This window comes from Corvus moneduloides, chromosome 1, assembly GCF_009650955.1.
Source record: "Corvus moneduloides isolate bCorMon1 chromosome 1, bCorMon1.pri, whole genome shotgun sequence".
Taxonomy (NCBI): Eukaryota; Metazoa; Chordata; class Aves; order Passeriformes; family Corvidae; genus Corvus; species Corvus moneduloides.
Genome location: NC_045476.1, coordinates 158,221,607 through 158,236,150, shown reverse-complemented (window position 1 = coordinate 158,236,150; position 14,544 = coordinate 158,221,607). Strand labels below are relative to the sequence as shown.

The 14,544-nt window shown below is 36.6% G+C and overlaps 1 protein-coding gene across 4 annotated transcripts in view; it reads right to left on the bottom strand.

The window, feature by feature from the left end:
* PHF20L1 (PHD finger protein 20 like 1) overlaps nt 1-14,544 on the bottom strand; it is a 58,963-nt gene that overhangs the window by 31,048 nt on the left and 13,371 nt on the right. For all 4 annotated transcript variants that reach the window (XM_032133610.1, XM_032133629.1, XM_032133600.1 and 1 more), the window contains 5 exons: nt 11,920-12,127; nt 11,141-11,272; nt 6,271-6,353; nt 2,276-2,528; nt 118-303 (listed from right to left, as the gene is read on the bottom strand). In XM_032133610.1, the coding sequence (XP_031989501.1) occupies nt 118-303; nt 2,276-2,528; nt 6,271-6,353; nt 11,141-11,272; nt 11,920-12,127 (862 nt within the window). The remainder of the gene's footprint in view (nt 1-117; nt 304-2,275; nt 2,529-6,270; nt 6,354-11,140; nt 11,273-11,919; nt 12,128-14,544) is intronic.

Sequence of the window (14,544 nt, the reverse complement as noted above, 5' to 3'; positions counted from 1 at the left end):
GCATACAGCTTTAGCTACAGCAAGTCAAAATATTCCACTAGTTGAAAACCACGAAAGGTCTAATTTTTATGATTCAATTTCTCTCGGGCAGTTCTTTATTAGATTAAGATACATTACCCTCCAATTTTGATGACTGTTGGTTTTGACCACTGATGGAGAACACTTTTCCATCAGTAACTGAAGAGGGAGAAGAAACTTTTTCTACAGAATCATCAGGCAAGGAGCAAGTGGCTAAACGCTGTGATCTTCTTCTCCGTTGGCTATTTTTGTAGGATCTAGGGGAATTCACTGGCTGTGATGGACCTAAAAAGAGATCTTTCAATGTTCATGAAGCAGAGAGATACACCATCATCTTACCGCAGCATTTGAGATCTAAAGATGGGGAGTGCTTTAAGTAGCTCTTGCTTGCAAAGCTGGCAGTCACAGCAAAACTGGTAGAAGTAATTACAAAACTGTGACTACCAGGAGCAAAGAAAGATTTATGCTCAACACAGGGTTCTGGGTTTTGCTTATTATAAATTACTAGGGCACCTACTTCCCAACTGCTAAAGGTGGTTGTTTTAGGCAAGCAGTGTATTTACAGTAAGCAACCCTCCCCACACAACCCAGGAAGTAGGCTACTTATAATAGAAGGGGGCAACAGGATTTAACAATAAACAGAACAAATGATCACAGTTAAAGATCTAATAAGTCATGGATAGTGTTAACATACAACTTGAAAAAATAATCAAAAACAGTGTTTAATTTTATATCCCACCTCCTGCCTTCTGCTAACCTGATATCAATACCCCAACTGAAATTCAAATGCACACTGCCAGTGCATGGCACAATAAGAAGGCTCCAGAACTTTACACTTAACAAAAAAAGAAAGGGGAGGGAGGAGGATTGATATAGGTTAATATAGGCCTGATTCATTAAAAACAAAAAACCCACACTCCCCTACACCTCTCCAATATTACTCAGTTTCACAAAATTTTCTTTTTAGAGTCAGATATACAGATTTAAAAATAAAGACATGACAAAACCAACTTTCCAGTAGAGGTAAAAAAAATGTGGAAGCCAAAGATTAAAAGACCACACTAACAAGATCTAATCTACTAAGTAACCAAGTTTTAAATAAGCTATTTAAAAAAATATTGCTACAGAGAAGTCCAACTTAATCCAAAATATAAGCATGCTCCAGGAAAGCTACTTACCATTGCTCTAGGGGTGGGGATGGAAGGCGTATTACAATATGGATGACTGCTAATATTTTGTGGGGACAAAATACAATTTTTACCAATGTGTACTGAATAAATGAAGAAGGCTGAATTGGCACCCCTCCCTTTCCCACTCATTTAAAGTTATCTGTGAGCAAAGATTAAAAAGAAACTTATAAAGTGAAACTATAAAATCAAGGTTAAGGGGAACACATGATGCAGGTTGAGTCTTCCATCCTCAACTACTACTCTAAAAGTGGAAAAAAAAAAAAAAAAGTAGCTTTTGACTTACTGACACCTGCACTTATTTTAACCTTTGGCCTCATAATTTAATGTTCTTTAAGCCAAGAACCTGACACTAAACAACTCTAAAAACCTAACGTAATCTCAAAAAAAAATTATAGAAATACCTTAATATTCACAAAATACAATGTATTCAAGCATGCAGCGTAAAGCTTTCCCTATTCTTCTGATAAACAGTATTTTGGTACTTGGCAAATCAGTCACACATGTTAAGAAGCTGAAAACCCATGGGATTTTTCTGGGACAAGGAAACACAATTTTTTATATTTTTCCACCACAGATCTTGAACCCATCTTCTCTTTCACATCGTGTTTGGAGGAAATATCACATAAGGTGAAGAATGCCACAGCCAACAGGTACAGAACGTCAGCCTGCTGAAGGTGAAGTTTCTCAGAGAAGGAAAGGTCCACACCAAGGTGTACGTCTTTTCTTTTTAATGAATCAGGCCCTTTTCAGAAGGGAGGTTTGATTTTTCCTGTATCACTGTTAATGCTAGTGTGAAGATTTAAGCTAGAGAGGAAGCCAACCCTTAAAAGCCATGCCTCTATAAATATCAATATATTATTTAAATGTATTACTTCTGGTAGAGTAATTCAAATGCCTTATTATGTGACTTGACTTTTTAAATAGTGAGCTACCCCTAATTCTCCCACTTGGACATTTTATTTAAAGCAGATTCATTTTTAAAAGCAATAGCCATTTACAACCAAAGAAAATTTCTGTATATCTCTTATAAGTAGTTACGGTATTTTTTTTAAAATGTCTGTGCTCACTAGTTTTATTTATCACAGAAGAAGGAAGCTGAGAGACCAGCGTCAAATCCTCGACTTGTATTAATTCTGGGGAAAGTGGTGATTTAGGGGGCTTTATACACCCGGAAGAATCTCCAGATTCTTGTTTGCATTTCTTGCTGCGAGCCTTTCCTGAAGACAAAGTTGAGGATAACAGTGCAGGTTTCTGAATGTTGGCAGAACTGCTAATATCAGCTTCATTTTTTTTCTGACTTTGTGGTTTAGGTGAAATCTCCTGAATAAATAATAAAAAATTGATACTTTTATTTCAGTTTCTTCGCTGTAGTTCTTGTATTCTATTTTGCTCTTTTTAAAAGCAATTTTAGTACTCAAACATATATTAAAGCAACATTATTTTAAGTACAAATGAAAACTATTTAAAATGCATCACATTAAATTTTGCTTTTTTTAAAGGAGCACTACCAATTGTTTTCAGTATTCAGAATGCTCAATTCTTACTATTTGAAACACCTACAAAAAAGCCTGAAAATAAAACATTTTCCCTCTATTCCCAATTTAAAAATTCAATGAAGTATTTTTAGTTTTCTCTTTTGTCTTCACTGTCAGTGCAGTCTCCCAGTAAAACCTGGAGGGCATCTGTTCCCAGCCAGACTACACACACTGATGCACATCACAGAGCATTTCACGCTGGAAGGGACCCCTAAGGATCCCCAAGTCCTCCTCCCTGCTCCTCACAGGACTGCCTGCTGCTGAATCACGACTGGGAGTGTTATCCAGACACTCCTTGAACTCTGGCACTGCTATGAGCAAACAATCCTTCCTCAGAGGATTGCAGGTCTAAAAAAAGTTGCCAAAGTTTTCCCTACACAGTCATTTCCCCCACCAGAGATGGGGGAGGAAAAAAAAAAAAAAAAAAAGCAGTTCCTCAGGAAAACTATATTTAACAAGGAATTTGTATTTTTGAGAACCTGAAAAAGTTGATAATGCTCCTTTAAGGAATGTCTGAAAACAATGAAAAGTTTCCAACACACTCTCACACAACCCCTTTCAGTGCTGGGAGTCTGGATTTCACCACATTATATGTTTGTGCAAACATGAAGAAATCACAACTTCTAGCACCACAGGGTTAAATAGATTGCTAACTGTCGGGGGAAAATGAGCAGATGAAGAGTTAAAATAGTTTTTGAAGGAAAAAAAGTCACCATATAATGCATGTCTCCAAATTCCTCAATTTTCATCCTTCTTAACACAAATAGTGCTATTTTTAGACCATTAGCATGCATTGACAGACATTAGCATTTTAAATTTTTAACTGGAAGTTCTTCCTACATTACCAAAACTGTGCATGTGTTACAACTTGCCTAATAAGGGCAAACTACAATATCTGAACATAATTTCTCAGGCCTGTCTCCCTTCTTGTCCCAGTTACATCGTACAGCATGGTACCATCTAATAAAACCATAACTAACAAAGCAGAGAGGTATATCTAGAACATGTGCACCACTTTATCCAAACTAGAAACATCATATCTCTGGTGATTTGAGGGTATTGTTGAGTTTTGTTATAAATCGCAATTTTATTTTCCACTAGAACTTTCCATGTTCCAATGGAGGAAAAACAAAAAAAAGCAAAACAAAACCCCACAAGTGCACATTCTATGTCTGTAAAAAGGTGCCCCTGAATGCTATATGAACGGCTCGCTGGGATTATCCTGTAAAGATCCGGTGCAAAACATCCCATTCAGCAGACATCAGCTCTACCTTGAATAACTCCATTACACATGTACTAAGTGCAGTTTATTCGTTTAAATAAAATATTCCATGAACTGTAGAGTATACCTATGCTGGTTATGAGAGGTATTACCAGAAATTAATTAGAGTCGTAACTTGTAAATAAACAATTTTATTGTTCATCTTCACAGATGTGAAAGACATACTACAGCATCCATTACTTTCAAATTACAAAGTTATTTAAACAAGATTAAAAAAATTAAATTAAGATTTTGATAAGGTGCTTAACCTCTTAACAGGACAAATTAACATTAAAAATCTTAATGAATTAATGTTATCCATCTACTCAGGTCTTGGTCAAAAGGAAATATAACATGACATACCCTAATACAATTAAATAAACTACTGTATCTGCAACTAATCGTCTGAGCTTTTGGGTTTAAGACCACGGTAAACTAAAAATGTATAAATATAAACAAAAACTTTCATCAACAGAGTCAGTTTTCGGCTATTGGCCTGAATACTTCTACCGTATTCTGAATTACATTATTAAAAAAACCTAGAAGATATTTTAGCCACTCAATTTTATAGCAGTAGCAGACAAAGCCTCTAAGGAATGTCAGCTTCGCTACTGGAAAACCTTTTGGGGAGGTTTATAACTCGGCCATTTTAATTTGAGTTTGGGCAAGAAGTTAGTGAAAAAAGCTTTAAGCTCAAAACATTTCCTCCCCACAGTTAAACATTTAAATGTTTGTGAGGTTTCTGGTTTTAGTTAGAAGCAAAGGAATAGGACAAATTGGGATTTTAGATGCCTCTTTAACGGAGCTTAACTCGTATTTCCAAAAAATGAGGTTTTTCAGACCATTAGCATGTAAACAATGACAGAGACATCTTGTTTTTTATATCTGATCAATAAAACAGGAACAGCCGAGTTACTAAGTCTAAGAAATAACAAAAAGGTTATAGTAAATATGCACTGCAGTTTATACTGTTGCATACACAGTCTATGTAAACCACAAAGTCCCATTCACTGCAATGGGATTCTGCATGGCAAGATTTACATTGTAATGATTCTCCCAAAAACAACATGCTGTAAGCCATTTCACAGTTTTTTGCACATTGAAAATATCACACACAGTAGCGAGAAAATCATAGCATCTTTAATATGCAAAAATTTGAGAAATGGAATGTCATGTCAATACACTGTAAACCTTTATGCAAAATATCGGTCAATGCATCGGCACCTCAGTGGCTCCACTGGCCCTGACAGTGACAGCATCAAAAACAGAAAATCAGGTTCCACTGACTCATCCAATGCAGCATCAATGGACAAACCAGAGCAATGCAATTATATATCAGCTCTAAAGAACCAGTACAACCAAAATACCAAAACAGGTTTGGGGTAGGGACTGTTCATAGAGTGTGCCGGGGCTAAAGAACAGAAGTGCTCGTTAAAGAATTGCAGGAGGCAAGGCTACTTTGTTCAAATGCTGCTGTTAAAGAAGAATGAAAATGCATACAAAAAAGCTGTATTAAAACTACATTAAGGCTCTGATTTAAATAATTGGAAAGCAAAGATGTCCTGAATCAAGACTACTGTTCACCCTTAGCTTGCTTTCCCATGCTCAGGCATTCAGCCCTTTTTAAATGCAAGATAATGCACAACTCAGAGTCAAGCAATGCCTGAACATGGTGCAATAAGCCAAAGACAAAATGGCAGCCTCCAGATCCTGCCAATATGCAGGTTTAAAAATCAGACCCTTAACATTATTTAAAAGTTTCTTTTTTGTATTTATTAAAATACACACCCTTGCAAAATGTATGGCTCATTGAGCAGTTCATAAAACACATACAAGCCTACAACACCAAATTCTTACAATATAAAAGAAACTTCTTTTAAAAGAAGTTCTATGTGATGTCAAAAACCCTGTTTCAAACACAAATTAAATTTGTGTAAGGGCCTGTTTCTAAGCCAGTCGTAGTTCCAGCTATAAAACTGGACCTTGGGACACTGGTCTCCTCATATTTGTTGCACGGAGACCTTATTTTACTTTATTTTCTGTCAGTTTTCTAACACAAAAGCTCATTATTGAAATTCAAGTCAACACTGTTGTTTAGAGACAATTAAATTCCATACTTCTGGCTCTGCCAGAAATGTAAACATAAGATAAATGTTCAGTTCCCTGTTATATCTGAAGGGGAAAATTTTAATGTTGTAGGTACTACATCTCCATGGCACACTCCAGTGGGAACTTTGCAAAAGAATCAAACTCTACCATTTCATACCTGCTCCAGGACTGGAGCTGTTTCTTTGTTGCCTTCCTTTTTTTCAGCACCATCTGCAACAACAGCTTTGGATGCCAATAAACCTTAGGAGAAAAGTTGCAGAGATTTTTAGTTAGAAGCACCTTGCAACAAGAATTTGTAGAAAAAGAAGCAAAATATCAAGACAGGAAATATGAACTGCATAAATCTACAACACGACTCGTTCTGAAATGGCTCCACACAAAGCTGAACACTTTAAATTAGAAGAAACAAGAAGTTAAAGGACATTCCAACAATGGCATCCTTACATAGGAAGCATTTCTTTGGCACAAGATGAAAATCAAATTATCAATTCTAAAATAAAGCCTCGCCATCCTTCCAAAGCCCAAGCACTTGAGCTTTAAAACCAAACCTATGGTAACTAAATTTTGAAATCAGAATTACTTACAAAACTTTTCTCTCTCTGCCCTTTCCAGTCTTTGAGAAATTCACATCAGAATTTGCATTACTACTTCTTAACTCTAACACACACAAAGCTTTCAGAGACATAACATAACAAGTGATTTAATTTCCAAACAAATATTCTCAGCAGTGGAGCTCCCAAATTACCTCAATAAGATGACCGTACTTGGAGCAAATAATATATTAGAATATGTAACTTCATTCACAAACTTATGTATAATATCACTACTACAAAAAATCTGTAATAGACAAGGCAATATAAAAACAAGAAAGCTTTCTGTCAGCAAAGCGTAAGGCAACAGCTTCAGTTGTACCTCACACAAAAGCTTTAATTGCCTAACAATGCAGAGACAGAAGAAGTTCTATGCCATTAAGAAAAAACAGAATTGAGAAAACCTGAAAACTATAAATCTGAATATAAATTACTATTATAATCTGTGGGAATGTCAGTATTGAGGGTGAAGTGTTGAAGTCCTCAAAAATAACTTGACAAATTCAGAGGAAATTTCTATTGCTTTGATGAATCAGATACGCCCAAAAATATTTTAAGGTGCACAGTGCCCAAGGAATTATAAATTAGTGAAGTTTGGGCTCTCAGGAACTGTTCAGGACATTAAAACAAAACAAAGAAAATTTCAGCATTCAACAATAAACACCAGGTGTTTTAACTCATTTACTACTTATGTTAGATTAAGTTATGCTTCAGTTTAAGTTAACTGAAAAGCAGAAATTTACTTAGTCCTATTAGACAAAAACAAGTAATATTATCAGGTAAGATTTTAATTCTGCATTAGACTACATAAAAGAATTAGGTTTTATGGACCTAAATAAACATTTTAAACTTAAATTATCCTATTTCAATCACATTGCAAAAATCAGAGTGTTCTTTATCTTGGCAATCACACAGTTATATCAAAAAACATAAAATGATTTTCAAAATGAAGTGGAGTTTTAAATACAAAAAAAAAGTACTACAGTTTACGAGGAAGCTTTTGTGGTTCTATAAGCCACAGGCTGCCCAGAGAAGAGTGCCCCATCCCTGGGAGAGTTCAAGGCCAGTCTGGACGGGGCTGTGAGAAAGCTGGTCTAGTGGATAATGTTGGAATTAGATGACCTTTAAGGTCATTCTGTGATTCTCAGGTTCTCTGATTTTTAGTTCTAGCTAGATGATCAGTGCTCAGAAATTCAAGCCATGAAATGAATCTAGATTCAGATCTGTCAATATATAATCCTTATTAGTTCCTTTTCCTCTACCCCATGAAGTATTTTTCTAACCAGGCACCATGCCTGTAGAACAAAGCAACTTCACAAGCTACTACAAACCAGGACTACAGGTTCACCATCCTCTGTCTGTAAGAGCACCTAAAAAAGCAAAAACACGGAGTGGCCCAGTGAACCAGAAATGTTTTGTTCTGTAAGCTCACTGCAGATATTATCTGGTTTTAGGTACCAACACAGCAGTAGCTGATGTGGAAGCAAACATTCCAACAGAAGCAAAACTGATTGGAAGAAGACATTAATATGTGGTTAACAGGAGATATTCTTCACCTTTGGGAAATGTAATTTCTACCAGTGCTGGTAGCAAAAGAAGGAGCAAAGGAAGCAACTTTATTTTGTTGAATGGTGAGCAAAGAACACCTGATGCAGCTGTGGGCCTTGCAGCAGACAAAGAGATCCTTCTGCATCAAATGCTGAATGTTGAACTGAAATCCAGGGAAGAGTTCCCTTCAGACAGCCTCCTGCAATCACTTGCTTTGCACTATTTCCCCAATACAGCCATAAAAACCTGGCAAATGTTTTCCTAACAGCTACAATGCTACAGCCACGATTCTTTTGTAGCCACTCTGATGGGTACACCAGCATGATTCCCAACCTTCCTTCAAATCTAAAAGCTTGTGCTGGAGACAAAAATGACACAATGCAAGTGTATATGGATATAAAGTATATTGTATATTCAAGTATTTCAAGCATAAGAAATAAACATGTAGCAAGAAAAAGTTTGATCATTAGCAGTCACATTTGCAAAATGTACAGTAAAAAAAAAACTTACTATGGTATGAGCTGCAGAAGTGTGTTAACTTGAGAACAGATATGCAAAGTATCTACCAGGCATGAAAATTTTCTTCTAGTAGTTAAAGGATTAATACACTTTCACTGAAAGGTAACACATCCTCTGCTAGCCAAATATGTCTTCGTGGAGACAGACACACTGTTTTTAAAATAGTAACACGGTCAATGGCTGCAAAATCATGGTTTCTGATTATTCAGTTCAGTTTGCATGAACCTGTCTCACTGCTATGATTCTCATAAAGCTCCTGACGTAAAAAGAATCTACTCACAAGCACAGGCAAATATGTTTTCTAAAGGTAAATGTTTTTCAGCTGATTTTGGTATCTTCTGTTATTAACTGCTATTGGAAAGAAATTAACAGGGCTCTGTAAATATACATCACTAGTCTCTACCTCTTATCCTACTACTGCTCATGGCAGCAATTAAACTGGAACTTAACTGAGGATGTATGTACTATGGGAGAGTAGAAATGGTGCTGATAGGTTTGACATCCATTAACAAAACTTGGAACCAAAGAAGGAGCCTTCCAGGAGAGACAATCCTGGAGGCGGAAGATGGATTTTTCTAAAGACTGCTTCCTTTGTACAAAAAGAACAGATTCTTTTCATCCTTTCTTGGATGAAAAGCTGGACAGTAGATGAAAAGCCAGACATGAGCTGCCAACACTTTCCTGGGCTGCATCAAAAGCACTGTGGGCAGTAGGATGAGGGAGGTGATTCTGCCCCTCTATTCTGCTCAGACCCCACCTGCAGTGCGGTGTCCAGCTCTGGAGTCCCACCACAGGAAGGGCATGGACCTGCTGGAATGAGTTCAGAGGAGGGATGAGAGATGATCAGAGGGCTGGAGCACCTCTCCTGTGAGCAAAGACTGAGAGAATTGGGATTGTTCAGCCTGGAGAAGAGAAGGCTCCAGGGAGACCTTATAGTCAAATGCCTAAAAGGGGTCTACAAGAGAGCTGCAAAAGAATGTTTTACAGGGGCATGTCGTGATAGGACAAACTTGAAGAGAGTAGGTTTAGTTTAGATATGAGGAAGGAATTCTTTACTGTGAGGGCACAGGTTGCCCAGAGATGCTGTGGATGCCCCACCCCTGGAAGTATTCAAGGCCAGGCTGGATGGGGCTTTGAGCAACAAGATCTAGTGGAAGGTGTCCCTGCCCATGGCAGAGAGATTGGAAATTAGGTGAACTTTAAGGTCCCTTTCAACCCAAACCATTCCATGGTTCATATAATTTTATTTTCTACTGACTGAGAGACTGAAACAGAACCACTCTCATAAGAAAACTAACTAAACATCCTCCACTGCAGACCAATGAAAGGCTGGATAAGCCAGAAGTATGAAAAAAACCCTCACTATGCATTTTAGCAAATTAGGTTGCTTTTGTTTAATAGAAACAAGTAAGACTTTTTATATACTTCAAAAAAAAACCCCTCTCATTTGTAGGACAGAGAAGTCTACCAGCCCTCACACTAAATATTATTTACTAGAATAATGAGTGGGATGAATTTCTATCTTACAGTGTGTCCAAGGGCTCCTCTGTTAAGGGAGGGACTTCAGAACGTTCTTCAACCCAGCTTTTGAAATGTATCTGATACTTTCCCAGCACAGTCATAAACATACGACTTCATCCAAAATATTGACAGGATCAATGCTAGCAACACAATTTTCTTATTAGGAGAAATACAAATTGAAGCAATTTTTTCACAGGTAAGTAAATTTCTATTAAATTTTGGAATAAATGCATTTTTCAGCTTTTAAAGACAAGACCAATTATTCCATTTCCTGTTGTATAGAATGCATTCTTTAGTAATATCCCTGTTTTCCATTAATACCTTTGAGCAATAAAGGTAGGGAGTGAATGCCTAGACACTAAAAAAAAATTCAGATCTTTATAGCTTCAATTTGTAGTGTTGTATATTTCTAAATGACAAACTCTTTTTAGCAACAATTTCACTTTATGGCAAAATATTTTCTGTTTCTCTACAGCTAAACACAGCTTTAATTTACAGTGGTAGTATGCAATTCATGACATTCTTAAGAAGTTGTATAGACTCCAAATTCATCCAATAATGGAGAAAACTTTACAGCTGGAGGAAAAACATACTCAAGAAATTCATCCATTCAGGATGGCTACCGTCCTAAAAAACTAAAAAGACCAAGTATAGTCTGCAACCAATTTATGAACCAGGTAGATTTTACCATTTATGGATTCCTTTAAAATTCCGAACAAGTACAGACTGCAGTGACCATCTGCCTCATGAATGTGCTTCTATGCAATCTACTTCAGCACCTTCTTTACAAGCATGTGTATTTCACAACATGAAAAATGAACAAAGTCAATGACAAATAAAGTCTTTTACCAGTGATCTTGTTTAGACGAGCTCTCTTTGCCTGAAATGAGTTGCCTAGATTACTTTTCCTCTTGTGTGATAACGTGCTCTCTGCCTGCACAAAGGCCATCTTTGGAACATCCACTACAGGAAATCCTACTTCTAAACACAAGAAAAACCTCATTAACTCACATTTTATAAATGCATAACACCCAAAATACTTAAATATTTCAGAACTGCTAGTGGAATAATGCAGTAAAGAAAGTTTAAATGTCTGTAAAAAAGGAAAATGACACATTCTGAAGATCTAGAATTACATACTGAAACAAAAATGCCGATTACCTCAAAATTTGTAATTTTTACTCGATATTATGAGAAATAAGCATTAAAGACTTAAAATGAACAGATCTTATCAACTCAGATATAGCTTCAAGCACTCCTGAGTATTGATATATCATGCATACTGGAATTATTTTTTTTCTTAGAACAAGAATCAGGGATTATCTCATAGGTGAGAATGAAGATGCAGTAATATGAACCAAACTGTACAATGAAGTAATTAAAAAATTATGTTCTGTTCTTGATTAAGCTAGTCAGAAGTTTAGCACAAGGAGAAAATACTGACTGAATTAAATTTATCTGATAAAAATAGTTTCTGAACTGATTATCATTATGTATCACAAAGTTATCATACTAGCAAATGAGACATTTTCTTCTAGAAATATTGGTTATTACTTAATTGCAAAATTAACAACAGGAGTTCAACATTACAGAAAAACCAATTTTGTATTTACAGAATGTGCTTTTACCAAATGTGTCACTAGATGTAGGCTCCTCTTCCTTTTTTTGGACTTCCTGCATGATTGTAGAAGTTGAGGTTTCTTCCTTTTTTGAAGGGACTTTTAGCCATTTTCTGTCCTCCTTATCTTTATTGCTGTTTGCACTGGTTCTAGGTTTACTTCCTGCTTTGTTCTTGGCTGCTGCTGCAGCAGCAGCTTTGACCAAAGCTATCCAATCCTCCAAAAAGGAAAAAATGGTAAGTAAGTATTATAAAGTTCCTAAGACTCAAACAGAAAATACTCATAAACCCAGTGAATATTATCTAGAAATGTTCAAATGAAATTTAATTTGTTTTCATGGTTACTACTCAAAGAGTGGTAAAATTGAGTTTCCCAAATTGCCCAGATAATCTTGAAGTATTATCACTATGTCATGTGGATAAAAAGAAAAAAAAATCTTTCAAAAAAACCACTGTATATAGAATTCTGGCTGTATACATTCCCTGTTAAATTACTTCTGTGTCATTGCTTTAGAAACCCAGGAGCTCCCAATTCTAGAAGACTGACTTTTTTTCTTACCCTTCTGGCTTTGAAACACACAATTCCATAGTTGTTGACCTATTATGCAAAGCTACAATCACCTCAAAGCATTGTCCAACTGCATAGAATTCCTTCTGAACTAAATTTTTAAACCATGGATAACTCCTATCTCATTACACCTTTGTTTTTAGAGTAACTATAGACTCTTTTACTCTTTTTGTATTACGTATTACAGGTTTCAATCACTATCTTCAATGAAGTACTCTATAACATGACTGAATTTCACAGTCTGTATTTAAGGTAATTAAATGTAATTTTGTGTAATTGCTTATTTTGACCATACGGAAACATTCAAGGGGTGAACAATACATCCCAATCTTATCTACTTTTTGGCATTTAGACCAAGTCAAGCTCCCCTACAAGCCAACAGAGAGAACTTTCAAAGCAGAGCCGAGCTCTTTTCACTAGAGTGATGAGACTCCGGCCTTATGTCTCCTGAATGTCAGGGATCAATCTGACTGCAAAAATTGTAACTTGATCCTTTTGGCTAAAGTATTTTTTCTAATTTTCTGTAACATCGAGGTACAGAATTCTTCCACGGAGAAGTTATGTGCAGTACATAAGGCAGTAGAAATGATCAACCAGTCAGAATTAAGCATCTGAGTGCTCTGAATTACAAGCACTATCACACACAAAATACGAAAAAGACTATTTTTGTCTAGTCACTCATGAGTGCTTTACAAATAGAACTTTTTATTTTTCCCCCAACGGCATACAAACTATTTTATTCTGGAATACTTCCTTGTTATGTCATCACACGAGATACCTAAAGTAGCTTGTTTTTATGAATCTTGTTCCAATGCAACTTTTTCCCCGCTCATTACGTATTACAAGTCTTTCAAGTATCTGTTCTGCTGAGGGTTTCTTTGCCTTCTTTGATGTACGAGGAAATCATAACACAAATACAGTGTTAATTCTCCTTGTATGATGCTTTTCCTTTTCCATAGTTCAATACTTTTAAATCACTGCTTTACATAAGTTACGCTTCTTCTTTGCACCAACCTCTGTACTTAGAAACAACAACAGTTTTGATTCTTCGAAGATAAAGTGTTCCACGTCCACACTGTCAGTGCAAAGATGCAGACACTCACACTAGCCAGCAGCAAAGTTTGGAAGCACTTTGGCAATGCTCACACAACAGGCAACTACTGAGGCCACTTGGTGATGTGGCAGGTGACATGGCAGCACAAACGAGTGTGTCTAATTGCCAGCTGCATAGTCAATCAAAAGCACACATACCTCTCTTTTGGCCAGCCAAAACAAGCACACCTATTAGCTCCAGTCCATCCAGAGCCTTGCCCATGCAGCAGGACAAAAAAAAGATTGAGCTATTCGTGGTGGTGAGGAATTAGGACACCTGCGAGTAGAAGTCTTACACTGTACCCTGGCCAAAGGATGAAGAGGATCAGTAACACGGCTGGAGATTGGATCTTATGATAAAAGTGGGAAGGGGAAGTAGCGCAGCCTGCATCAAAATAGCTTCTAAAGAGCATTCTAATTTTCAGTCAAGCTAAGCACCCTGGAATCAGAAGCTTTCAGAAGATACCAAGCTTCAAAGGACCATGCTGACCAAGTCTCCTGGTCTAAGGGCAGCTAGGGCAACATGGAAGGGGGTTTTGTGGTTTTCTTTGTATTTTATTTCACTGTTGGGATACGGTTCATACAACATGCATCTTACAGTAGCAGGACACATAAAAATGAAACAAACAAAGGTTAAACATTCAGAAGCCAGAGACACATTCATTATGGTGACAGTTATACTTTTTTTCTAGATTAACATGTAAATTTAAACTCAGTGAAGAGAACCTTGAGCAGCTGGGGTGGACAAGATTGTATAGAGAGATTCCTTCCAACCTAAACAATTTCATGACTCTGAATTGTTAAGAAACTCTGTGGGTCCATTTTTATTCTGGCTCTGGAGTAAATATACAGGCACTAAAGTGACACAGTTAATTCCTGCTTTTTAAACTTGAATTCCTGCTGAGTGACTGCTCAGCAGCACAGCTCCTGACATGTGAGAATTATTCAGCTTCTAAGATGCTAAGGTGACTATAT